The following is a 27,888-nucleotide window of genomic DNA, read 5'->3' as shown; positions in this document are numbered from 1 at the left end:
AGCGAGAGAGCTGTCTTTCAGGCACCTTATCTGTCTGTCACTACTGATCTGCTCATTCAGGAGCTCTTCATAAGCTTCTGCAGAACTTCAGGTTCTTTGGAAGAAAGCTTGAAAACCACTGGGACGGAGTGGGGAGAAAGGGAGGCGGATTCTCTTTTCTGAATAAAGACATGTTTTCCCTAATTGTCTCCACTTTTTTCCTTTCCTTTTTTTTTAAAGCTTCCTTGCACATGTTCCAAAAACCCATTAGCAGCTTTGTCGAGGAGACTCTCACTTAGGCACTGCATTCCAAACAAAAGGAGCACAGAGAGAGAGAGAGGTGTCTGGATAGCAGGTTGGTTCTCTCTCTGGAGCTCTCCCCACCCCTGCTTAAATTAATGAATGAATTATCGCCTTGAAATCGCAAGTGCCAAATGCTTTGCAACACCACCTCTCAACTATTTAACAGTCTCATTCTGCTAAAACGGGCTTTCTTTTTTCTCTTTTCTTTGTCATGCCTATGGGAATTACCAATAACAATGCAAACAAGTCGCAACAAATCCAGGGCAAAATTAACTATTAATTTTTTTCTTTAACCCCCCGCCCCAACCCCAAACAAAACAAATCTGTTAATTACTTTTAGCACCCAAGGAAAGGTATGCTGGCTGCCAGTTTGGAAGTTGCAAAAAGGCTCGTTTAGTGATGCTAATTGTTTTTCTCTCTCCCTTTTGCCTGCCTACTGAAGCAGAGCAGTTTGTTCTTCCTTTTTACTAAATAAAGAATATGTAGTGTAAACAAGTACAGTGAGCATCATACTGGACCAGACAGTTCCCAGTCAAATCAGTGGGACTTAGCTTAGTCATGACTAACTTTTCACATTGATTTCAATGGGCCTAAGCGTAACTAATTTAATCTAGATCCACCATGCGTACAGCTGACTAACTTTTGATTGGTAAAGTTTCACATCCTACTGGAAGCTAGTAGTGCCTTGGTTTTCAAACACATCACTAGGAACTAAAGACTTAATAAATTTCAGGGAATGCTATATGCCATATTTCTTCATCATCTCATTTGCTTTAGAAATATAATGCCTTTCACAGCATCTTCCTTTGAGAAGCTTTTCTTAAGGTTTCATGTTTCCCATGCCACGAGGCTTTGCCTTCCAAGACTCTCCTGAACACTCAGCCTCAATATCCCAGTCCTGTTTGTAGAGTCCACCCAGTCCCTTTGTTCATTATCGATCGCCTGGTCTTTAAATTTTGCAAACAGTTCCCGCCACGCTGTCAAAGTCAGCTTGGGGAGAGCCATGATGACAAAACTATAAATGGCTCCTCAGAAAAGTACCCCTCTGGAAACTGAAGCAGGTCAGGTTTAAACTAGGCGCATTGTGACATTTTTGTAGGTGGAATGACTTCAAGGCCATTTGGGAGTTCCAGGGCTTGAACAAGGAATGTTGAGCCTGAGGATACGCCTTGAGTATTAAGATCCTTGGGACTCTGTGTGTTCAGGGCATTTGAGCCTTTGATAAGCACAGAAAGAAAACAATGGTGTGCGTGCAACATTGGGCCCTGTGATTGGTCAGCAGCATAGAGCGCCTGTATTGGCCAGGCCCTAGCACAAATAACTAGAAGCTTGGCAGTGTGACTTTTTCTGGCCAACAGAGCAAGAACTTCTGCAGCTTGTGCCTTGCACTCATCCTAAATGGCACTCATCCTTAGCTGTGGCCCCAGTTCAAGCACTTCTTCCTAGGGACCCGGGTTGGAGAACACACACTTTATGGTTTATAGTCTTTATAGCAGGGGTGTTGAACCTCTTTTGGCCTGAGGGACAAATTCAGTTTCGGAGAAGCTCTCGGAAGCGACATTCCAGGGGTGGGTGGGGCCAAAGGAAAATGAGTCAGGGCTAAAGTACCATTAAAAATATCAGTGTATTTTACCATAAAGCTCCTATGGCCAGGAACAAAGCCTTAGGAGAGACATCTTAGCCTTTTAGAATGGGGAAAAAAACTGCGCAAGAGACAGGAAACCACCAAGCAATCAGTAGGGATGGCATGGGTGCCTGATTCCGTCCGGAAATCTGGCGGAACCCCCTCCCCACCTGCTCCCCTGAGCCCCGCTCGCTGAGCCCCTGCCCCTGCTCGCCCCCTGCCTGCACTCAGCGAGCAGCCCATACTCACTCTGGTGGCCTCATCGAGCTCCGTGGTTGCCATTTTTTGAAAAATAAAATGGCGATCGCAAAAATGCGCATATTTGCATATGTGTGAAATGTGCATTCTTGTGAATGTGCATATTCACACACATACAAATGTGCACTTTTTGCAAACATGCATATCCACGCATATGCAAATATGCACATTCTCATGCGTACGTAAATATGAGCATACACAAAAATGTGCATTTTCTGCATATGCAAACACACTCATTTTGCAATCGCCATTTTATTTTCAAAAAATGGTGACCGTAGAGCTTGACGAGGCTGCTGGGGTGAATGCGGGCTGCTTGCTGAGCGTGGGAGAGGGGCTTGAGTGCAGTCTGGGGACCGGCAAGTGGGGGCAGGGGCTGGGTGGGGGTGGGTTCACACATCCCTAACAATCAGTGGCCAGGAAAATGGGATGTGGTCATCTAGATTTGTCCCACAGGCCTGAGGTTTGACACCTCTCCTTTTAGTGTGAATTTGTATGCAATCTTGCATAGCCTTGACTGGTTCTGAGATCTCAGAAATGACTTCACTTCAACAAGCCTTGAATGGATTTAAGCTCAGTTTCTTGTCTCACCAACTGCAGTTTCTCACACCAGGGCTACCATCTGTTTGGGCTGAGACAACAACACCTGTACTATTGTAAAAGAGTGTTTTTGTTACTAACTTGCTGTTTTAAGGGCCACATTTTTTGTGTGTGTGTGTAGGGGGGAATAATTATCCATCTTCTGTGCATTCTTTGTATCTATTTGCAGCCATCTTTACCTGTATTCCAGCTCCTTCAGGGACGGTTATTTTCCACACACAGTTGAGGCTGTTCAAATAGGGCTCAGGGAACCCGGGGGACAAAATGGTACCTTTTCGCTCAGTTAAATTTCCACCGCAGGGCACTGAAACAGACAAGTGAGACTCTGACAGATCAACTGCATACGAGCTTGATACTTTCCTGGCTAATCGTTAGCAGGCTGCTATCCTCTCTCAACACTGTACCTGATACCACTTCCCAGAATTACTTTCCACTTCCACTCCCACCCCCAAATCCGTGGAGTACTGTACCAAATTTTTGCGAGGTTTGGGTTTTGCTGTGCCGAATTGTCATGAGAAGCTATTTTTGCTGGAAAGGTTGCTATTCTAGGGGGGCATAAAAATGTTTGTGGGGGAAAAATAGTTTCCCCGTCTTCTGTATATTCTTTGCATCCATGTGCATCCATCTTGTGTGGATTTGCATTCATTCTCATCTGACGAGAATGTATCCCGCTTGTCTAAGTAACCAGCAGGACACTCTGCCTTGCCAGACTGCTCCGGCCACTTAATTGTCTGCTGGAGCTGTACAGAAATACTTCCATGCTTATCCAGCTTTAGCCTCATGAACTTAGCCTTCTTAGAGCTGGGAGAATGTGGATGGGGATTCACATCTCATTGAAAATAATGCAGCAAAAACGGTGGACGCAGACCATAAAAATTATCCTCACAAAGGGCGGTTCATTTTGATGGAGGCATACTGACACCCTCTCTTGCCAGAAGAGCGGGAAGTTATGCCATTTGTGCTGTGGACCCTCCTCCCATGCATTTCAGTTCAGCGTTGAGAGAGGGAGGGGTAGAGAGAGAGAGAGAGCGAGAGAGAGCGTTTTAAATCCCAAATCATTACCCAGTCATTTTGGGCTCAGGTATCCAGACTTGTTTGTATTCTGCCAAAATAATAATAATTAAATTAAGCTAAAATCCTGTGACAAGGTAATCAATACTCTACACCAAAAATAGCTGGCTTCTCCATCCAGTCTAAATCATGGAAATTAAGAGAAATGATGTAAATTTTCTAGCTTTGCCTAATTTATTCTGTAATACTATTTTGCAGAAGTTGCCGAGATTTCAGTAGGCATTGTCCACATACTTTTAAATAGATCTTTGCAACCATAAGGACTAGAAACTCTCTCTCTCTCTCTCTCTCTCTCTCTCTGTGTGTGTATACATCTGTACACACACACACACACACACACACACACACACATTATTCTCAGGAGGCTGAATTTAACTCCTGAAAAACAGGGGATACCCCACCTGTGCTGCAGCTCTCATCCAGAGTGTGCCTGTGATCATTCAGTTTTGGTGTTACCTACTGAAATTTGTTTCTATATAAATATTACGAGCCTAGCTTTTGCCTGGTCAATACAGCAGGAGCTCCAGCCTCTGGCACTTCAGGCTCTGGATACAGCCCAAGTCCAAATCTGTTTATTGTGGTCCATGATCAGATTGAAAAAGCAAAGGATACAAAGACATATACAGCAAATATATATATATATATATATATATATAGAGAGAGAGAGAGAGAGAGAGAGAGAGAGACTCTAGCTCAAGCCACTTAGAGCTTTTCTACACAAGCCATTTATTGTGTGCTCGTCATTCCTTACTCACAGTAGTTTACAGGTTCTTTAGTCGATGTCATGACCATCTGTTTCTTAAGAGCACTTCCCCAGTATTTTTTAGAACAAGGAAAATGGAGAAGTATTTGTGAAAGTGAAAGAAAACATTTTCCTACGTGTATAATTTCAATATTCCACTATGGCATAGGGCCACCTAGAGGTTATGTAGGGGAAAAGTGTAGAGCTTGGATCTCATCCTGCGATGAAACCGATAGTAGATACAGCAGATTAACAGCCCCATGTAGCAAAGCTCCTAGTCTTCAGGAACCCCAGAACTGGAAAAGAATACTCTGGCCCGGATTCATGTTCAGCCACCCACAGCCCTGCCCTGTTCTTGACAGTACATACCAACACAAGTAGGCACAGAGGAGTTCCACTGAGCAAGGGCTCCGGGCATTGTCAGGCACTCGATGCTGCGGGATCCCTGGAGGGCATAACCGGCACTGCACTCAAACTGGATCACAGCCCCCACGGAGAAATCGCTCCCTATCCGTCTGCCGTATCGGGGTTCTGGCACGGAGCTGCACTGTGTGGCACTAGTTCGCGGAACCGCTTCAAAAGACACAGAGGGGAGAACGTTATGGGACAGAATACATAGCTAAGACGAGGAAAACCTTAACCCAAGCATCTTGTATGCAGAGCTAAGGTTGTCAAACTCTGGAGCAGGCCTCTTGGGTGTGCATGAGATCGAAATTCAAGACAGGAATAGTGACATGAGCCTACGTTGGACATTGCATCTATCAGAGTTTCCAGGAAAAGCTCTGGCAAAAGAGCTGTATGGAGCGCCTTCCTTCTCTTTCTCCAGCAAATGTCCCAGAAAAAAACCCACACATACAAAGCGGAAGATGAATAGGCAGTGTAGTGTAATGGTTAGAGCTTTGGCCCAGCACTGGGGAGCCCCAGGTTCAAATTCCTCTCAGCCATGAAGCTCACTTGGGCCAGTCACACTCTCCTAGCCTAACCTACCTCACAGGGTTCTTATGAGGAATGAGGATAACATGGCAGGTGGTGGCGGGCGGCGGGGAGAAGAATTGTATGTGCCACCTTGAGCCCTTTGGAAGTGAGGTGGGATACAGTGTAGTAATAAATGAAAGAAAGAAAGAAAGAAAGAAAGAATAAATAAATAAGGTGAAGTACAGTCATTAGGAGATCTGATTGTGCCAAGTTTGGATTAACTTTTTGAAGGCCCATGGACATCCAGGAAATTGATCCCTTTTCTCCAGCCACTCTCCTGCAAAACAGGCAGGCAGTCGGTGCTGAATTCAGGGGAGGCCATGCAGAAGGTAAATTTAGAAGGGAGGCCCCTGCTTTTTAAAAAAAATAAATAAATCAAGAAACACTAGAGCCTTGACTGGCAGATACTAGAACAGGAGCCATATTTTCAACAGAGCAAGGCCCCAACACACAGGCAAACAGCTCTTTAACTCCCTCCTCCCAAAGATGAACAGTAACGGAAGCTTTAGTAGAGTTCTCTCCTAGGACATCTCAGCGGCTGACTCCCACTTTGACGTACACACGTGGAAGTCAGCAGATGAGGCACATGAAGCGATAATTCTGCCAGAGAAAGCCACTGAGCTGCGTCATAAGGGACAGGGAGCCTTAGAATTAGGGTGGGGGCAATGCAGGGAAGATGCAGATGGAAACCCCCTGGGTCCTCACTAACCCACCAGTCGCTTATCCTTACACTAGGATACCCCCCCACCCCCCACCCCACACACAGCTGAGTCTGGCCTTGCTGTCAGAACTATTCTCAGACTGCTGAAAGATTGGCATACATGCCATAACCTCACTGATCCAACTGAGGCCACCCATCGTCCCCTGCACATGGCTAGCACAGGGAGACCTGAACTAGACATCCATGCGGACTTTGCTGGGGCAGAAAGATCTTTGATTTGGGCTGAGGGAGGTCAGGCGCTGGGAGGGGGCTGTTCGTGTTGCCATTCCTCTCCGAGAGGCAATCAGCGACGATTGTGAAGCCCAGGGGGGGTTGCAATTAACACTCCGGAGGGAAGGAGGCAATCCTTATTTGACTTCATCAAAGTCTTTGATTCGGTTAAATCATTAACAATTGCTATCAAAATCCCCCCATAATTAGTCAGAGAGTCGACTGAAAGGTTCTCTGATTAGGGCAAAAAAGCATCAAAAGGAATCAGGGTCGAGCCTTCCTGCAGCGGCTCCATCTTGCAACTAAGCTGAGCTAGCCAGTTTTCCATGGGCTATCCAAAATTATGAAGCCCTTGCGGAGAAGGAACGTCTCATGGCTTTGTCTGCTTGCCCTACTGGGATAAATCATGCACACCAGAATTGTCATTAATTAGGGGCTCCCAATTAAGCCTTTGAAAAACACCACAGGGAAAGAATCCTTTAAAGAGTAGAATGGTCAAAAGAAGCTAAAAGAAGTTTTGACTGGTAAAATAAGAGCTATCTAGGCTGAAAGCCAGAAAGGCACTCTGCACGCACACAGAGGCAGACTACTCAACATCCTCTCCACATGTCTGCATGAGATGGGAGACCTGGGGCCTTTCTAGACACTGTTGTTCTCCGGGGAGGGGTGGGCAGCCATGGCCGAAGCATTCAAATAACATTACCTTGCATGGCAGTTAAAGTCTGGCACTTGCAAGGGGCAGAGGAAGCTGGTGGTACACCAAGCGGAAACTCAGCACTACCATCTTTGTCTCTAGGGCATCTTGTCAGTTCATGTGGGGCATGGCCAGGAAGAAGGGATGCCTCAACAGGAGGACAAACTAGGTGGCTGCTAGGGGCGCCAGATTTTAGGGGCACCAAATGAGCCCCTGAAGGTGGTGGCACTTTGGTCCCTCCTCCACACCTCTCTGGGAAGCCCCCCCCCCCCCGGAACGAATGCCACAGAAGAAAAGTGGCTGGCATAGCTCTCCAGAGAACTTGCCCAGACTAAATGCTTGTCAGGATGCCCCTGTTGCCCACCGACTTCTCCAATAGCCAGAATCAACACTCAGACAAAAGGGCTGCTTTCCAAGGCTTTGATTCCATTTATCCTAATGAGGCATACAGATGCTAATTGCTTGAGACTCAGAGGACCTGCAAAGGAACAGCCATCTAAGGGTTTCTAAGGGTTAAGACGTCAGTTGATCTCCGTTTGGGAAAAACGCGGCAACTCTCTGAACTTAAGGGGTGGGAAGGGAAGATCTCTCCCTCTCCCGTGATGCTTCTGGGTGCAGCTGTCGATGTCGAGCCAATCAGGCTGAGTGTTGAAGCTTGGCCCCTGCAATCTCTCGCTTCTGCCTGCATCTGTGCCTCGCGTCTAAAAGCTCAGGTTGTCCCTCCCTTTCCACACCCGGTTCACTGCCACTCGCAGGGATGTGAGCGGGGGGGGGGGGCTCCCCCTCCAGCTGTGCCTCTGAGGTCTGACAGCATTCCTCCCCCACAAATTGTCTCTCCTCCTCAGAATCAGAACTGCCTTGGGACTCTATGGGCTCAGCTACAACCCTGACATCGCTTCACTTTGAGGCGTCCTTCATCAAAGGGAGTGAGGCATTCTGGGTGAGATGGCCTTGAAGATCACCTGTGCTGCTGTGGCACAGGTGATCTCCATGGCCACCTTGCTTGTTTTGAGGAAGGACAAGTGAGGCACTGAGGGGAAGGAGGGAGGCAAAAGAAGCTATGTGTGGCTGCAGCCGGGAGAGGGGGGAGAGAGAAAAAAGGAGGAGGGATGGCAGTTGCAGCGGGGAACGAAAAGGAGAAGGACGGTGGCAGTGACACTGCCACTGCCGGAAGCATCACAAGCACGGACTTGCCAGGAGGAAGTGGTACATGCCGCTTCTACCCTGGCTTACACTCCAGTTGAAGTGAGAGCACTTTGCTTGGGGAACCTGCTAGGTCATGGTGTGTGTGTGTGTGCACGTGTGGTGGGTTGGGGGAAGATAACTTTAGCAATAACCATTTGTAGCTCCAGTTGTCTGCAGCCAGTGTCAGTATTGGACAGTCTTTGGTGTTGGGAAGATGGCGGCCCTGGTGTCACAGACACCTACTGCAGTAGTTTTCAAGTGTTCTGGGGAACTTCGTAGGCTCTGGGTTTGTGAACTGGGAGGGCTGGGTGGATTTAAAGAAGCTTTGGCAGTGGAGGCGGGTGGCTCCGATTCCGGTGGAGCCATGAATCCATTCTGGGCTTCAGTCAGAACCAGCCAGAACTCTAAAGGAGTCATCCAAAGTGCTGAACCAGTTTTGGAGAGTGGGTTCACCACCTTGGTAGCTCCTTTAGAGTTTAGGAGGGTTCTGAAACTCAGAATGGCTTTACAGCCCCACTGAAATTGGACCCACCAAGCCTCCATTGAGCATTGAGCATTGAGCATTGGGCATCTTTTCTTTTTTTAATGAAAAGGCAATGGACATTTTAAAATGAAAATAAAGACATGGGGCCTGCCTGATGCAAAATACTGCAGCATGCCTGTTCAGGGTTCCAGCCAGCTATGCCCTCTTCCAGACTATTTAATTCCACCCCACCCACAGACACTGAGCATGCTCGGTCCTCACCAGTCGCGTTTGGGTTCTTGTTTGGCCTCTTACCGTTCTCCCCCTGCAAAGTGCTTCTGTGTTTCTGCAAACCTTGGGGTACCCCTGAGCATGCTGATACCTCCCTCTGCTTGCTCAGCAGTGCCACTTGGGTACAATCCTGTTGACACACGCCACCTGATCTGCTATTAGAGGGAGTTATGAATCATTACCAGATGGACTGGTCATCAGGCCACACCAGCGAAGTGATGGGTGGGGCAGCAGGAGAAACTGACATAAATGCATTAATACTGCGGTGCTGGAGCTCAGTGGTGTAGTGGTAACCTTTGAAGTGTAGGCACGCATCATGACAGTCCCGACAGCTATGCCCTCAAGGAGAGCCCCAAATCCAGGCAGCTGCTTTGATCCATATCAACAAACCAGTTCTCAGAGTTTTCATCTGCTAGAGGAGCAGGTCTCTTGTAAAGTGAAGGAATCCTAATTGCCAGTCAAGTCCAAGCCACAGGGAACCATATAGCATTGCTGAGAAGACCTATTTCTCCCCCTCATGCTTCTCATGCTTCCAAAAACTTCTCCCCCTCATGCTCCAAAACGTCTCATGCTACCATGAGAATCGGAGCTAAAAAATGTGCCAGCGCTGTGCCCCTGTGAACCCCTGCTCCGCTACACCATTGGCTGAGCTCAGACAAGTGCTGGGTTTAAATTTAAATTCATTGCAAACCATGGCATAATGATAACGTGCGCTTTTTCATTCAGTGAGATTTAGGCCACAGTCCTTCAAACTCCTTCCAGGACGTCCCTGCCCTATTGGCTTCTATACCAACCCAACACATGCCTCCCATTCGACTATCAATATCTGTCTGAGTTTGTTTACAGGCTCTCTGCGTACCTTGGTAGACAAAATGGAAACCTCTGGCAGTGGCTTGACCTTTGGCACTGAACTTGATCAGTATTTGGTTGGTGGTGGCCAGAGGCAACGATTCACCTAAGGGAGGAGAAAAACAAACAACAAAAACAACTTGGCCACAAAATGCAATAATCAAGAAATTCTTACCTATTTATTCAGTTGTTTCTTATACTTTTAGGCTGTCCAGCAACCTAAGTTCTCTGGGTGGGATACACGTAAATTAATAATATAACATACAAAGGACAGCACATAATAAAATCAAGAGAAAACAAGCAGCGAGAGTCAAGATAATGCAGCACATAAAGCCAAAGTAAAGACAAAGCAAAACCAAAGCAGCAAAATAAGATGGTGTGAAGAAGATCTAAAAACAGTTCTTAAAATCTTTGGAATTTTTGTTTTAAAGTCTTTTTTGTTTTAAAGTCCTGGCACTCAAAATACCATAGTGTAGGTGCCAGGTGAGCCTCTCTGGGGAGGGCATTCCAGAGATGGGGCACCACCACTGAAAAGGCCCTGTCTTTTATAGCCACCTGCCTCTCTTCATTTGGCACGGGCACCTGGAGGAGGGCTTCAAACAATGACCTTAGCATTCCAGTGGGTAGATATGGGAGGAGATGCTGCTTCAGGTTATCTGGCCCCAATTGGGGCTGAAAGGCTACAAGCAGCACTTTGAATTGGGCCTGGAAATGGATTGGCAGTCAGTGCAGATGACACTCTAGATGATGTGAATTGCTAAGGGTGCAATTTTATGCACATTTAGACAGAAAGAAGTCCTACAACTCCCAGCATTCCCCAGCCAGCATGAAGTTTATCTAAATAATGCCAAGATCAATCAGGTACAACATACCACTTGCAGATGTTTCTCCTGAATGGACCATTTACCTGCACAGATGGTAGTGGTGGAGGTAGTCTGCAGAGGTATGTGTGAGAGAAACAGGCAGCTCCACTGTTTGAAGGAAGGTGGGAGCAGGGAGGTTTATTTGCTGAAACTGGGGCAGTACAACTTGTTCCCTGGGACGCCAGGTTAGCAGTCATGCAGCCTGCTGAAGTCTATTTATTTTCCCTAGTGATGCTCCACTTGCATCTTAATCCATGAAGCAAATATTACAAAGGGACCATAAGTAGGGATGTTGGAGGAATCTGGTTTGGGGTCAAGCTCGGCGAATTGTCACCGGCTCTGCTCCCCGGACGCCAGCTCGTGGACCCCTGAGCTTGCCTGACTCAGTCAGCATGCATGCGCCGAGTCGGGCAAGCTTGTGGTTCCCCATTTGTCTGTGAGTCGCCATTTTATGCAAAATCATGGGTAAACCTTTTACAGAAATTGCCATTTTGCACAAAATGGCAGCCATAAATAGTGCAATTTATGCAATATTGCAGGTGTAAAGAGTCTAATTAGACTGTTTACTGAGGGAAGTGCTACCTGGTTTTTGGCTTTGTGGAAAAGAACACTGGAGACGTACAGTGCTTCTGTAACGTTTTCTTGATAAAAATGCAGACTTGGCTTGTATCAGGGAGACCTGTTTGTGAGAACGGGGGGCGGGGGCAGTGTCTCACCCAGCTCTTCTCTCCAGGAAGAAGAGAATCCGTATCTGTGATACGACAGGCTACGGCTTGAGGGTGAGGAGAGGTGGGAGTGGCAGCAGTCTATAGGAATTGTATCTTGCTATTCACATGCTTCATCCAACGCTCTGCTAGTTTTTATTGGATGCTGCTGTGGTTGGGTGGCTGGGACAATGTAGGAATTCTGTTGGTGTACCATCCACCCTGCTACTCAACAGTCTTTCCTCTTGAGCCAGGCTTCTTGTTCTGGAGGATTTCAACGTACATGCTTAGGTCACTCAGTCAGGACTGGCAGATAATTTCATTGTATCTGGCCCTACACATGCAGCAGGGCACACTCTCGCTCTGGTTTTCTCCTCCATTGTCATGGAGAGATCACTATCTGGTTAGTTTTGGTCTGGCTGGTGGTAAGGACCCTGGCAGGGGTGGAGGACCAGTTAGAATGCTTCGTCCCAGGCACCTGATAGATCCAAATGGTTTCCTGAATGAGCTTGGGGAATTTCCTGCCTTGTTCGTCAGCAGCACTGTCAAAGCTCTGGCTGATCTGTGGAATACAGAAATGGCCCAGGCTCCTAAGCACTGCTTTGCTCTTGGTGGAGCCGGGTCAGCTCCCTGGTTTAACAGGGAGTTGAGGGCAATGAAACAAGGGACATCGGCTAGAGTGCTGTTGGAGAAGTACTCAGGACGAATCCAACCGAACATGGATGAACGACCATTTAAAGATGTACACGCACTTCTCTGCCCCCACTGTGACCACACAGAATAGACCAGCAATCCTTTTCCATACTGTGCGAGGCGTCCTTTGCCAGGATTCTGGAGAGGGGGAGCCAGTGCAGTCGGTGGCTCTCTGGGAAAAATGTGCCTCCTTCTTTGCAGATAAAGGTTGCTCAGATTTGCCTTAATCTAGATGCCAACACTGGGGCAGCAGGTCAGGCGGATGTTACTTGGAAATGGCCTGTCCAACTGATAGGTGTACCAGCAGTAGGCCCCAAGCAGACATAAGATGGTGTACTGGAGCCCTCCCTCTGAAAAACTGCTGCCTAAAAACAGTTGGGTCCAGCTCTTTCCTGGCCCTTATTTAATTTCCCCACAGATATTTTTTTCCCCCTTGAGAAATATGTGTGAGGACTGAATAGGGATGTACGGACTGTGTAAAATCCGCTCCGTCTGTGTTTTGCGGATTGTCAGGCGCCTTTTGTTCTGTTGTCCATCCACAGATGGATGCCAATTTTTTTCATCGTGTGGAAAAATATGCAAATAATTACGTAAGTATTTACGTCAGTATTTACATAATTTATCTCAGTATGCAGCATTTAGCATATTGTCCCCGATTCCATTCAATGTTGCCTCAGCAGAAACTTACGTATTTTCCTACGAATGTAGTCAGGTTGCTTGCCTGTAACTGTAGTTCTTCGAGTGGTCATCTGTGCATTTACACATATGGGCTCTGCGCCTGCGCGGAGACTTGCTGGGGAAACTTCCAAGCTGCATAGTTTTTTGGCGGGAACCCAAAACCTCCCCCACCATCTCAGGCATATATAGCGTGGGTTCCCGCCTTCCCCTCAGTTCCTTGAGACCGCAAGCAGTCCCGTACCGAGGAGAAGGACACCTCAGTACCAATGGTGCTGTTGACACCAAAGCAGGAATGGTGGGGGGGGGGTTGTGTGAATGCACAGATGACCACTTGAAGAACTACAGTTACAGGTAAGCAACCTGACTTTCTTCTTCGTGGTCTCTGTGCATCACACATATGGGCAAGTAACAAGCTAGCTTACCGGAGGTGGGTCAGTGTCTCAATGCAGTACCGATGAAAGCCCAGCCCTGCTAAAGGCACAGTCCGCTCGAGCTCGAACATCCAATTAGGGATGGCGGAGAATTCCGCCATGGATGTCAGTGAGGCCCAATGCACTGGCATTTGCTGCAGATCAAGTTGGGTGCTGCTCCAGGAACCAAAATGATGTCGGGGGGGGGGGAGCCTTGGAAAACTCATCGAACTTCACCCCCAAACAGATTTCTCTGATATCCCTAGCAAAGGCAGCTCCTCCACGATTGTTAGGCTCAAGTCATTCTCTGATGAGGAGTCCTCCAGAGGGGGCAAGACTCAGACGCACCTCTATTCCTTTTTGATAAGATCTTTGGAAGCCTTCCCATCTCTGGGAGCATCTCCCCCCCCCCAAAAAAAAAAAAACATACCGAAGAGGGGAACCTGTCCTTACCTGTGTGAGAACCGGAGAGAGAGCTGAGGAGACGGGAATGCTGGTTAGGACCGTCATGCACTTCAATTATATCATGGAGAGCTGTCTGGAAGAATGCAAACTGACCAAACACCACTGTCAATGAAACACATCGAGAAAAGATGGTGTCATTCAGGAAAGGGCACAAGTTCATCATCGCTCCCTCTGATAGTGATCTCAGTTCACCTGTGTTCACAGACCTGGAGCCAAAGTGGGGCCAGTCAGAAACATGAGGGAGGTATCAGCACCCTTTGATAAACCCCAAGTTAAGCAGAAGTTTTAAAAAGGGTCAAAAGGGGCAACCCACCCCACAAAAGAAAAAAAGAACAAACAGCCTAATGAGAACTGAACATGCTCAGGGGCCTCAGGGGCCCACAGAATGTCAAATGTCATTTGGAAAAGAGACAAAGGAAAACTAGGAGCGGGAGAGGAAATTGGCCTGGTTGCACCCCTTGCTGCTTATGGTATCCTGGGGGAGGGCACGGCTGAGAGTCCTGAATGGGAGCACCCGGGTAAGGGGTTCTGAAGCCCTTGCTGTGGGATGACACTAACTTTATTATAATGTTATGCATGGTGTGGAGGAAGAGAATGTTTTCTCCCTGTCTCGTTAATACTAGAACTCTTGATCGCTCAGCAGAATGATTGGCAGGAAAATTGGGACAGACATAAAGAAGGACTTCATTACACAAACACATAATAAATCTAGGAAATTCACTCCCACAAGATGTGCTGATGGGTGCCAACTTAAACACCTTTAAAAGGCAATTAGGCAAATGCATGCCTTCCCGTGGCTACTAGAACTTTAGGATCACAGAGATGATAACAATGAATAACAGTTGCTGGGGGGGGGGCAGGGGGCACAATAGCTGAAGGGAGCTGTTGTCTGTCCACCCTGCTAGTTGGACACAAGTTGATGGTTTAGATGGATCTCGGATCTCATCCAGTTGGGCTTTTCTTATATTCTTTTTATGAAATCTCGTCACATGCAAAAGGGGTCAGTTTGTATGGCAAAATATCCTTCTGACTCACAGATTCCTGAATGGAGAAGAGAAATTAGAACTGCCTCTTGAAATTTTCCACCCTATCTATGGGCAGAGAAATTGGGGGAACAATTTAAGAACATAAGAACATAAGAGTAGCCATGCTGGATCAGACCAAGGGTCCATCTAGTCCAGCATTCTGTTCACACAGCAGCCAACCAGCTGTCGACCAGGAACCCACAAGCAGGACACAGGTGCAACAGAACCCTCCTGCCCATGTTCCCCAGCAACTGCTGGACATAGGCATACTGCCTCGGGTACTGGAGGTAGCACATAGCCATCAGGACAGGTAGCCATTGATAGACTTATCTTCCAGGAATTTGTCTAACCCCTTTTTAAAGCCATTCAAATTAGTGGCCATTACTACATCTTGAGGTAGCAAATCCCATAGTTCAACTATGCGCTGTGTGAAGAAGGACTTCCTTTTGTCTGTCCTGAATCTCCCACCAATCAGCCTCATGGGAGGACCCCGGGTTCTAGTATTTTGGGAGAGGGCAAAAAATGTCTCCCTATCTCTATTCTCCACACCATGCCTAATTTTGTCCACCTCTATCATGTCTCCCCTTAGCCTCCTTTTTTCCAAGCTAAACAATCCCAGCTGTTTAGCTTGGAAAACTAAAACTGTTCCCTGAATGGAGTGAAATTCTCTCTCCGTTTCTCAGATAGGGCTCACCGTTGGCAGCGACTGTTGCACAGCTTCTTTCTTTTTGTGCTAAGTGTTTTTGTTTTTTTGCACTGCCACTGCTAGTGGCAACAGCATCAGCTGTGACGTCAGCCAGGCCGACATTGTGCATCCTCCACAATGCCATTTTGATGGGGACAGTGTTGTGTCCAGCTCCAGGGAAGGGGTGGAGCTAGTGTTGTGCCAAAATTTCTCATCCAATTTCCTGGACGTCTCTTCCCCCACAAAATAGGTTTCCATTTTTCTGCCTTATTCTCAGGGAGTTTTATAAGTTATTTTGAATTACCTGGGTGGTGTTTTAATCACTGCAAGCTGGCTGAGGGTGCTGCGTGTGTTTTTCTTTCTGTTACACATCTCTCCACTGCTCTGCAGCCTCCCAGGCTGTCTGGACGTCCTTCCTGATCTGAAAAGGCCCTACAGAGGAATGACCTCGTGATGCCTCCCCCTGGGCTTTAACTGAAATGCAGGTAGCCAAGGACGCTATGGGCTGCCAGAGAAATGATCGTACAACGAAAGACAGGACACACGCACACACTCCTCGGCCACCTCATCAGTAAGGCAAGCAGAAGAACCCCAAACTCCATTCATGACAATTTCTCCAAAATTTTCTTCTCCTTTTAATTTCTTTTCTAAAGCAATTTCTTTTCTATCAAATTGAATGAGAATGCCTGAAAAAAAATGTGGAAGAAATTTTCGGCACAGCACTAAGAGAAATGGTCCTCAAGAACACAGACATTCCTGAGAGGCAGGATTGGAAGAGTGATGGCTGCTCAGTACTAAAACCAAAAATCCAAATTCTGAGATTAGATGCCCCACAGAAAATGAATGGCGGTTGTACAGAAGCAGCCCTTGTCTGGATTGTGCCCAGAAGCAGTGTTCCACATTCAGGGTTTTTCGAAATGATGGCTTTCGTTGTGAATGTATCTGGGCGACAAGCATAATTTTTTTTTCCTTTAAAAATGCGGGGAAAAGAAATAACAGGGAGATCATTAGAACATTAAAAAAAAGCTGCCTTCTAAAGGTTTGGGTTATTTGTGTGTGGATATATACATTCAAAGCATAACAGCAGCTTTCTGCTTTGAAACCCCGAGGCTCAAATCCTTGTTGTCATCGCTTGTTTTTCCCTTCCAAGATTTGTTATTTGCAGCTTGTAAATGCCCATTTACAGATTCACAAGCGCCTCAGTCCCTCACTGGGAAATTTCAATGGCAGAGCTGGTGGCAAGATTTGTGAACTTTGCAAATCAGCTGTTGTGCTGAAATGCTGCAGGGTACCCGCTCCCAACCTCCTTCTGACGCCTGCAGGGGTGGTCTCCAAGGAAGACTCCCAATGGTCCTGTGCTGTTAGAACTTGCTGCTGAGGTTGTGAAGTCAGGAGGGGGCTGTATCCAGTGGAGGCTGGGGGCGCCGATGTCAGTGGAGCGGTGAATCTGGTCCGGGTTTCAGCCAGAACCAGTCAAAACTCTGGAGGAGCTATCCAAGGTTGGATAGCTCCTTTAGAGTTCTGACTGGTTCTGACTGAAATCCAAAGCAGAATCAATGCCCCACTGACACTGGAACCACCAGCCTCCACTGGCTGCATCCAATAGGTAGTGGAGAAGAGGTCTGTTCTTGTCATAAATGTGGGATGCCTTAAGGCAACGATGGGGAATCCCACCCCTACCAATTCTCCATCTCACAATAGAATGGCAAAATGGAGGGATAGCATGCTGGCTTGGACCTCAGATGCAAACGAAGGAAAACAAATGTGAAAAATATGCTTAATGTGCATGATTTATATAAACTACGGATTATTTTCAGAGCTGAATTTGGGTTTTGCCTTGACATGCAATTTCAATTTCAATTAGGGTCCGTCAGTGTTCGCACCACCCCGCTTCAGAGGAAATTACTAGATGGAATCTTTGCTGCCACGAATAGGTGCAAACGTATTGATTCCCCTAGAAACAGGGCACCCTTACTTAGGGTGAGGCAGCAGCTCCTGGGATACTATTAGAAGACAAGAAATTACCAATCATGTTGTTCCTTATTATATTTTGACCACCACGTGGGCCTGCTTCATGCACCAAAACATCTTGGGCTGCCTCTGATGGGCAAAGAACTGTAACAATTTAAGACCACCTAACAATTGGGACTTGTGAACACCCAGAAAATACCATAGTCTTTGGGCACAACGATGAAATAGAGGCACACTTGTCCGCTGGTGTAGTTCCGGGGATAGTTTGGAGACAGCACGACACCATCTGACCCAGTGTACTGACCTCCGCATGGTGCTGAAACAGGTGAAAACACACACACACACCATCAGTTTGCCTGCCAGTCCCCCAAAGCATATCTCCCTTTCCTTTCAAAGATGCCTAACTGGATTCTCTTTCGGGCTGTGCACTGCTTTGACCCGAAGCCCAAGTTCCGAGTTGAAGTGGGGTGCTTCAGGCAAAGGGCCCCCAAAGTGGCCTGAAGTGAATCGGGTCACTCCGACGCGCTTCAGTGCAATCCAGAGGCCCAGCTGCCACACCGCCGTCCAGCCCCCAGCTCCTTACCTGGGTCCTCTGGATGTGCGCCAGCAGCTGTCTTGCTGTTCTGGAGGGGGGGGGGAGCCATTTTTAAAATGGTGGCTCCCTGTATTTCCAGAAACACAGGGAGTTGCCATTGTAAAAATGGCTCCCCCATTCCCTGGAACAGTAAGATGGTTGCCGGTGAACATCCAGAGGGCCCAGGAGCTGGCAGCGGCAGCAGGTCCCCGGTGGCGCTGGTGGCAGCCTGCCCTCATTGCAAGCTGCCGCCGCTGGCCTGACTCAAGCCTTCATGGGCTCCTCGCAAGCAAGGATCCCATGAAGGCTTGAGCAGAGGCAGGAGTCATCCTCTAACCAGGCATCCTCCCCTCCTTGCAAGGAAGGGAGAGGGCGCAGTTGGAGGGGGAGGCCTGCCTCTGCCGCCTGCCTCAAGCCTTCACGGGCTCCTCGCAAGCCAGGAACCCATGAAGGCTTGAGCAGAGGCAGGAGTCATCCTCCATCCAGGCATCCTCCCCTCCTTGCAAGGAGGGAGAGGGCGCAGTTGGAGGGGGACTCCTGCCTCTGCCGCCTGACTCATGCCTTCACGGGCTCCTTCCATGCAAGGAAGGAGGCTGCCCAGGCTTGGCAGGCGGCTGGTGCAAAGAGGGCAGAACAGGCGGTTGGCGGACTGTGACGGGCAGTGCTGGCAGTCCCTTCGCCATTGGCTCCCCCAGCGGCAGTTCCCCTGGGGGCACCAGCAGCAGTGGTGGCTCCCCTGGCAGTGGCGCCCCCCCCATGGAACAAGGGCCCAAGTTAGGAGCTGGGGCTGGGTGGCATGTTGGGGGGGGCGAAGCGGGATTTGGGTGTCCGAATCCTGCTTTGGTTTCATAGGCCGAGATGAGACAGCCCCACCCCCAATAAGCCTGAGTCGAATCGGCCTGGCTTGGAAGCCCCAAAGCGGCTTCTGAGTCGGATTGGGGGTCCATGCGCAGCCCTAGTTCTCTTAATTCAATGCGCAGCAAGTAAGTAGGCATTCTGCAGTCTCCCACTGAGGAAATACAGAATTCACCCGAAGCAGAGCTGCTGCCTGATGCATATTTCGTTAGGAGCACCCCGTCATCGACTCAGAGGGATAATGCCTTACTATGGAATTTTTCAGCAGTCTCTCTTTGATCTGAAAAGCTGAGGTCCTGTCAGAAATGTCCTGAGCTATGTGGGTTATTGACCTGTGGGACCTGATAAGTAAGCAAGTCATTCTTGGGACAGGGTGTGTGTAGACAACTGGCACAGGCCATTTTGGTTTCTCTCCATTTCTCATTTTTCCTGTATTAAGTTCATTGTGTGACAAATGTTGCAGTTTTTTTTTTTAAGGTCACATTGTTGTATGCATGTTTCTGTACACTTCCCTAATACATACATTGTGTACGCAATTTTGCCTAATACACACATTTTTGCAAATAATTTTCCTAATATAATGCATTGTTGAATATTATTTTCACTAATACACACATTTGTTGTGTGCACCTTTCCTTAACATACACATTGCTGAAAACAATTTTGACTTGAGGGCTGCATTGCAAAATCCAGAGAAGTGCGATTTTTGAAGGATAACTGAGTTTTGGTTGGCATATTGGTTTGAAAGTGCAAAATTAGGTAACTTCACATTAAAATGCAAATCGAATGAATTTTCCCCTACGCCTAGTGGACAATAGCATTTTCAACTGTTCTGTTGCAAACACTCTATGATTTCAATGTATAAATATCTCTATCAACACGACAGTGAGTTTACCTGTACACATAGGCCGCGGTTTGTTCCACACGGGCTTCCCATCTCCTCCCATGATGCATGTCAACGTGGACACTCCTTCAATCATATAGCCACTGTCGCAGTAGTATGTGATTGTTGATCCCAGTTTCAATTCACTACCGGCCCGAGTACCATTCTTAATCAAGCCAGGATCAAAGCAGGATTCCCTTGGGTTTTCTGCAACAAGAAATTGCACAGAATGGTCATTGTTTACTGCCAGCTACCACCTCTTTTTTGTTATGCTACGTACCCAGGAGCCAAAGGATCCCCTTGGACAAAGAATGCTTGGCTGGAATAGCCTCCGGGGGTTGGACTGAAGAAGGCATATATGAGAAGCCAGATTCATTTTCAGGTATATTATAAGATGGTCCTAAAGAAGATACAGGAAGTGGCTAGACCTTTCTTAATTATGGTATGAACACTGGCTGGGTGAGGCTGTCAGTTTTGGTTTCTCTCAAGTTTCTGATTTTTCATATCTTAAGTTTGGTTCCTCCCAAATTAAAAACAAAACTGCATGAAAATTGCATGCATGTTTGTATGCAATTTTGCCTGATATACATTTTTTTTTGCAAGCAATTTTCCCAATATGAAGCACTTTTTGGCATTTTTACTAACAGATGCATTTTTATGTATACATTCCCCTAATATATGCATTGTGATTGGAGAACTCCTTTGCAAAATTCAGGGAAGTGTGAATTTCAAAAGGATAACTGATTTTTGTTTCGTGCACTTGATTCAATAGTGCAAAATTAGGGATGTTTGTATTAAAATGTGAGCCAAATTATTTTCTTCCCCACCCCTACTTGAAACGTGTATTCCCAGTCTTAGGATCCTTGAGGTCTGGTGTTGGGCCCCAGAGTGCAGAAAGCAGAGGGTACTGCCCTATTGACCAGGTCAGGGGAAGAGGCCAGCTTCCCAGTATCTATGCCAAATGTAGCCAATCCAGAGGCCTCAATGGAAGACATTCATGGGGAATGATGCTGCAAATCCCTGTTCTTCAGCTGTGTTGACCAGGCAAAATGAGGCTTTTAGTATTCATACCATGTCTGGCCAAATCCAGAAGCCTCACACTGCCTACCAATCAACAGGTTTCATACTAACTGCCAGTCACAGGAGCTGATGTTGCACATCGTCTGTATGTATTACATTTTAGGTTAGGCTGAGAGTCAGGGACTGGCCCAAAGTCACCCAGTGAGTTCCATGGCTGAGTGAGGACTTGAACCTGGAGCATCAGTCCAGCAATCTAACCACTACACCACACTGATTTCCCACACTGTACCTGAAAAGGACTCTAAGGCCTGATCATACACAGCCCCCGGTATAGCTCGGTCCCTGCCTCAGGCCAAGAGGTTCTTGGTTCACTACCCAGAGTCCCTGAGAGAAATATGGGGAATCATCACAACATTGAAACTGACTCTTTATTTGAAGTCAAAGGAAAAGAAGCAGCAACAATAGAGAAGCTGAGCTTTTGTGAAGAATTTCTATTATGAAAAACATCAAGGATACAAGATAAACAATCTGCTTTCCTCAACAGTCCATTATTATCTCTACTGACTTTAATTATACTGGAGACAATAAGTGTGCATGTTTATGGAAAAGGGAATTCAAAGTTGCAACAGCAACAAAATAGCTTCACAGGAACAGGGAAGATGGCTTGAAATTGTTTGGAGGTGGGGAGCTAGAAATGTTGGGACCGGGATGAAGGCCAAGGTCAACCTGTGGGTTGATGACTCCACCTTGAAGGAGAAAAAACAGCCAGTGGTCTCCAGGTTCAGAAGGGGAAGTGGGCTTCAATTCCCAAGAGTCACTTTTGGCAGTGTAGGCTGGTAGCTCCGATGGCAGTTGGGCAATGAATCTGCTCTGGGTTTCAGTTAGAGCCAGTCAGAACTCTAAAGGAGCTATCCAAGGTGCATAACCAGTTCTGACTGAAACCTGGAGTGGATTCACCATCCCACTGGCATCAGCCTCTTTTGGAACATGGCCGTGATCTTGACTTTGACTGACTAGAAGCCAGATTTCCATTCTGATATGGCCTAGGGATGGCGGAGAAATCCACCACGGATTCCAATGAGGCCGGATTCTTTAGAATCTGGCCCCCCGGCGTCCGTGGCAGAACGGACTACCCCCCGCCACCCTCCCGAAATCCCCCCGGGATGGACCCTACCTGCCGCCGGCCAGTCCAGTCCATCCGCTGCCATCTGCTGCTCCGGTCTGCAGCCGCAAATGGCGTCCAGCGTAGTGGACACCATTTGTGTCCCTGCTTTAGCTGTGATAGGCTACGTAAATATTTACACAAATGGCATAGCAGATGCCATTTGCATCCCTGCTCTTTGCTGTGATAGTCTACATAAATATTTATGTAGCCGATCACGGCTAAAGCAGGGACACATATGGCGTCCCCTACGCTGGACGCCATTTGCTGCCGCAGCCTGGCAGTGGATGGAAGTCCAGCTGCGGACGGGTCCAGCCGCTGGCTCTGCGGACTTGCCGCGGAGCGGAGCCGGCCAGGGAGGATTCTGGGGGGAGGGACGGATCGCCTCCCCCCCCGTGGACGCCCCCAGAACCTGGAGGTAAGTATTTCGTACATCCCCAATTAGGTCCCAGTGAGGCCTCCCTGGAGCCAACAGGGCAGATCTGAGTTCAGTCCAAGGGGTGTGGGAGCCATTTAGCACTCAACAGCTCTGCTTTAGCCCTCTTCCTCCTCACTCAGTGTGATGCTAGGGGAGGGGCAGATACCTCTTGCCACAGGTCTGAACTGTTGGTTTGCAGATGGCTTTTGAAATTAGGCCAACGGATGTACGTTGCCCACTCCTGCTACACATGCTACCTTGGAGTTAAGTCCAATTGAACTCAGCAGAACTTACTTCTGAGTAGGGGTGGACGAAAGTCACTTACCTGTCCTCGAAGGCCGTTCGCGGTGGGGGGAAGGCACTTCGCTGCTCCCCCCGCGAAGTTCAGGCCAGGGGGGAGGCTTCCCGCCTCGCCCGGCCGAAATTCAGGCCGGGGAGGAGGCGCCTCGCCTCGCCCGGCCGCGAACGTGAAAGTAAAAAACAAAACAAAACACGCCCCCTGATAGGCTACGTGACGATTCACGTAGCCTATCACGGCTAGATTTGCAAAGTCAGCCATGATAGGCTACCTCAATCGTCACGTAGCCTATCACGGGTGACTTAAAAAAAAAAAAAAAAAGCGCGTACGCGAATGGCGGCCCCCATAGGGAGCCGCCATTCGCGTTCCTTATTTAGTCGCTATAGTCGATGTAAATGTTTACGTAGACTACGGCGAAAATAAGGGCAATGCAAATAGCGTTGCCCTTATTTTTGCCGTAGTCTACGTAAACATTTACATAGACTACAGCGACCAAATAAGGAACGCGAATGGCGGCTCCCTATGGGGGCCGCCATTATCCGTACACTCTTTTTTTTTTTTAAAGTCACCCGTGATAGGCTACGTGATGATTGACGTAGCCTATCACGGCTGACTTTGCAAATCTAGCCATGATAGGCTACGTGAATCGTCACATAGCCTATCAGGGGGCATTTTGTTTTGTTTTTCTTTCATTGCAATGGCGGCGGCGGCAGCCGGTCGAAAGACTGGCTGCCGCTCCCGCGTCGCTCGAACACCCGCCGAACCGCCGGCCGGACCAGCCACCAGGAGGGACATTCGCGAAAGGTAAGTCCCGTCCCGGGGGGCGGGTGCGGGGTGCGGGGGAGGTGCGGAGGATTTCTCCCCGAAACTTGTTCGGGGGGCCGAACACATTGGCGCTCGGCCCCCCGAAGTTTCGGGGAGAAATTCTCCGCCATCCCTACTTCTGAGTTAACGTGGATAAGATTGCACTACTAACATGTTTTCTCTCAAAATACACATTTTAAAAATACATTTTGGTCTGACTTTTGAGCCAGGAACTGTGTCAGAACATTCAGGAACTGCAAAACCAGGTGGATAACTCATTTCCAATCCACACATTAGTCTGGATGGAATGGATCGGCTTGTATTAGAATATGCAAAAAGCAAATTCCTCAAGCAGGCGTACTCCTGAACTATGGTTCTTCCTCAAAACTAATCTTTAGCCAGATGTACAACACAGCCAAGATGAATGTAAGGTGATTACAGATATTTGTATAAAAAGTAAGTTCATTTTTTCACTCTGTTCCCTATGTCCTACAGAGATTTTTTTTTAAAAAAAAGGATGCAGTCCTATACACGCTAAGAGCACGCCCATTGAACTAAATGAGGCTTTCCTCTGAGTAGACATGCGTAAGAGTGTGCTGTAAGACTCTGCGTATATACAAAAACTTCAGTAAAGCTTGAATCTGGCAAAACGTGTTTCTTTTTTCTAGTTCCCTTCTTTCTGATTGTTTATTTTTATGTGTACATGAAATGTAATTAGGGCTTTTATTCATCCAGACCTTTTGCCATTTCAAAATCACTCATTAAAAGCCCAGGGCTTTTTATTGTATTTTATTTTAACTGAGAATGGTGTGGTCTAGGAACAATCAGAAAATGTGCCTAGGAATATGATTTCATGGTTTCTTTCTTAACATAGAATCTCCCCTACCCATCTTCTTCAAAAGACTCAAAACCTTAGAGGTCTCTCATTATCTCTGAAAAGTAGGGATTATGTATTGTCGACTTCTTCGCAAGTTGCTTCTGCACCATTAGCCAAGCTTGTTCTGCCAGGCAGATGATGAGGGCAGATGGGTTTGAAGTACTTACAGCCTGAACTGAGTTTCCAAAAACTACAAACAGAAATTGCCTCCCCACAATGGGAAACCTATTTACTTTGAAACAGCATTTCCTCAAACATTACTGAATTTTTAAACTTTTTGAACTCAGGTCCCCAAACTGACACTGATCATTCATTCCAAGGTGGATATGCAGAGATGGTTGAACACAGTCATGTTCAAGCAACCTGTTGTTGATTGATACACAGTGGTCTGGGAATCAGTTAGTAATCCCACACTCACTTTTCTAGATGAGGCTGTTTAACCCACTGCTTCTACTTCAGATTGCTTGCAGAATTAAGATCGGATCTCCACACAAAAGATCCCCCCCCCTTTCCTGTCTTTTCATACTTTCTGCTACATAAGCTCTAGGTGGTGCTGAGGTATAGTGGAATAATGCAACTACACTGGTGGAGAGTTGTGATTTGTATGTATGTGTATTTGTCAAAAACAAGTCCTGCCAGACAAATCTGATCTCATTTTTTGATGAAGTAACCTCCCTTGTAGACCGTGGGAATGCTGTAGACATCATATACCTCAACTTCAGCAAAGCTTTCGACAAAGTGCCCCATGGTATCCTGATGAGCAAACTAGCTCGAAGTCAGCTAGATGAAACAACGATCCAGTGGATCCACAGTTGGCTACAGAATCGGACTCAAAGAGTGCTTATCGATGGGACCTTCTCAAACTGGGGAGAGGTAACGAGTGGGGTACCGCAGGGCTCAGTCCTGGGCCCAGTGCTCTTCGACATTTTGATTAATGACTTGGAGGAGGAGGTGCAGGGAATGCTGATCAGATTTGCAGATGACACAAAATTGGGCGGGATAGCTAATACTTTGGAAGACAGAAACAAAATTCAAAGTGATCTGGATAGACTGGAGCGCTGGGCAGAAAACAACAGAATGACATTTAATAGGGATAAAATGCCAAGTTCTGCACCTAGGAAAAAGAAACCAAATGCACAGTTACAAGATGGGGGATACGTGGCTCAACAACACTACAAGCGAGAAGGATCTTGGAATTGTTGTCAATCACAAGCTGAATATGAGCCAACCATGTGATGTGGCTGCAAAAAAGGCCAATGCTATTTTGGGCTGCATTAATAGAAGCATAGCTTCCAAATCCCGGGAAGTACTAGTTCCCCTCTACTCAGCACTGGCTAGGCCTCATCTGGAGTAATGTGTCCAGTTCTGGGCACCACACTTTAAGAAGGATGCAGACAAACTGGAGAGGGTTCAGAGGAGGACAACAAAGATGATCTGGGGACTGGAAACAAAGCCCTATGAAGAGAGATGGAAAGAACTGGGCATGTTTCACCTTGAGAAGAGAAGACTGAGGGGAGATAGGACAGCACTCTTCAAGTACTTGAAAGGCTGTCACAGAGAGGAAGGCCAGGATCTCTTCTCCATCATCCCAGAGTGCAGGACACGGAATAATGGGCTCAAGTGACAGGAAGCCAGATTCTGGCTGAACATCAGGAGAAACTTCCTGACTGTTAGAGCAATACGACAATGGAACCAGTTACCTAGGGAGGTGATGGGCTCTCCCACACTGGAGGCCTTCAAGACGAGGCTGGACAGCCAATTGTCAGGGATGCTCTGACTTGGACTCCTGCATTGAGCAGGGGGTTGGCCTCGATGGCCTTGTAGGCCCCTTCCAACCCCACTATTCTATGGTTCCATACACACACACACACACACACACTGGATTTGCCCCGCCCCACAAAAAACTGGAGCAAAACTGGAGGATGGCAATATCATCTAAAGCACCCATAAACAACCATGAGTGAGGAATGGTAAACACACAATAAAAGCTTCATCTAGAAAAGCTCCTAGAGGAGCATGTCAGTTGTTCTGGAATAATGGAAGCTTCCTAATATTGAATCAGATCATTGTCCCATCAAGCTCAGTATTGTTCACTCTGACTAGCAATGGTGCTCCTGGGTTTCTGGCAGTTTTCCCCAGCTCTACCTGGAGATGCTGAGGAATGAACCTGGGGCCTCCCTTGCGCAAAGCCTGTGCTCTACTACTGAACTATGACCATTCCCCAAAATACAGATTAAGACTGTAATTTTTACAGGAGAGGAAGCTGCCTCATATCGAATCTTCTCCAACCTGGTATCCTCCAGAGATTTTAAGGTAGGGATGGGTGGATATCTCAAGCTTGATCCCATCAAGGTTTTTGTTAATTCTGTCCCAGCCCTGTACAGTTTCTTTTCTCCACACACAGAAATTCATTCATATTTTTGTGCCCATTTTTCAAATGTAGGCACTCATTGACTAAGAGTGCAATCCTATGCATATTTAGATAGAAAGAAGTTCTACAACTCCCAGCATTCTCCAGCCAGCATGGCTAGCTGGGGAATGCTGGGAGTTGTAGGACTTTTTTTCAGTCTAAACATGCATAGGTTTATGCCCTAAAGCATGTGCGTGTGCATTTTAGAAATGTACACTTTTCTTTGCACATTTTTCAAATATGTGCATGTTAACGGATGCATTTTTTGTTTTGTTTTGTGGAACATTTCTCAAGATCATAAATGTATGTATTTCCAACTGCAAATTGTGTTTGGGTCTGGATTTGGTTCTGGGAGGTACAGATCAGGTAAATCCATTGGGGGGAAAAAATCAGTGGAGCAAATTTCTCAACCATCCATATTTTGGACTGCAGCTCCCAGCAGTCCTGACCAATGGCTGGTTTGGGGCTGATGGGAGTTGAAGTCCCTTCCTATAATACCTCCAGCCAATGGGAAGGTATCTCACCAATATTAATAGAGCTTTAATGCCTTCTGAACAGTTTCAGGGTACAATTCAATGTACGGATTTTGTTAAATCTGTTCCAGCTGTGTTTTGTGGACTGTCAGGCATCTTTTGTTCCGTTGTCTCTCTTTGACATAGAGATATATGAGAATGTTGTTTCAGCTTGCAAATCACTAGAAAATGCCCCATTCTCAATCCCAAATGTGAACCTGAGCGTATTTGCTCCAAAAATGCTTGCAAATGTTTGCAAAATGTGTACTCAAAAAAAGAGGAACTTCCACAGAATGCACAACTTTGTCAAAATGTGCACATTTTATATTATTCACACTTTAGACTATGGGGGAAATTTGTGCAATTTTGAAATTTTCTACAAATTTGGAAATTGTTTGCACAGATTTCATGTTTAATAGAGGTTTGTTTTGCGCAGTTTTCCCATTTGTGGAAAACAAACAGCGATCACAAACACAGGAACAAATCGAGAAGAGACGAGTGGTGAGGTGATGTTTGGAGAATGTTGGCGGGGTCAAACTTTGCTCGTTCGTCCATCCCTACATTGACATAATTGGGTATTTTTAGCAGAACTTTGTTTTCCTTGTGGGAATTCGCATTA

The 27,888-nt window shown here is 47.1% G+C and overlaps 1 protein-coding gene across 2 annotated transcripts in view; it reads right to left on the bottom strand.

Moving 5' to 3' along the window:
• The window catches only part of CSMD2 (CUB and Sushi multiple domains 2), a 916,430-nt gene that overhangs the window by 162,909 nt on the left and 725,633 nt on the right, over nucleotides 1-27,888 (bottom strand). For both annotated transcript variants that reach the window (XM_084814421.1, XM_084814422.1), the window contains exons 30-35: nucleotides 19,781-19,975; nucleotides 17,656-17,772; nucleotides 13,764-13,877; nucleotides 9,973-10,068; nucleotides 4,944-5,147; nucleotides 2,941-3,065 (exon numbers count right to left, since the gene is read on the bottom strand). In XM_084814421.1, coding sequence (XP_084670547.1) covers nucleotides 2,941-3,065; nucleotides 4,944-5,147; nucleotides 9,973-10,068; nucleotides 13,764-13,877; nucleotides 17,656-17,772; nucleotides 19,781-19,975 — 851 coding nt within the window. The remainder of the gene's footprint in view (nucleotides 1-2,940; nucleotides 3,066-4,943; nucleotides 5,148-9,972; nucleotides 10,069-13,763; nucleotides 13,878-17,655; nucleotides 17,773-19,780; nucleotides 19,976-27,888) is intronic.

Source organism: Heloderma suspectum, chromosome 10 (assembly GCF_057233095.1).
Source record: "Heloderma suspectum isolate Gila_16-S chromosome 10, 16-S_ref, whole genome shotgun sequence".
In the NCBI taxonomy this organism is placed as follows: domain Eukaryota; kingdom Metazoa; phylum Chordata; class Lepidosauria; order Squamata; family Helodermatidae; genus Heloderma; species Heloderma suspectum.
This window is presented reverse-complemented; position numbering and strand designations above follow the sequence as displayed.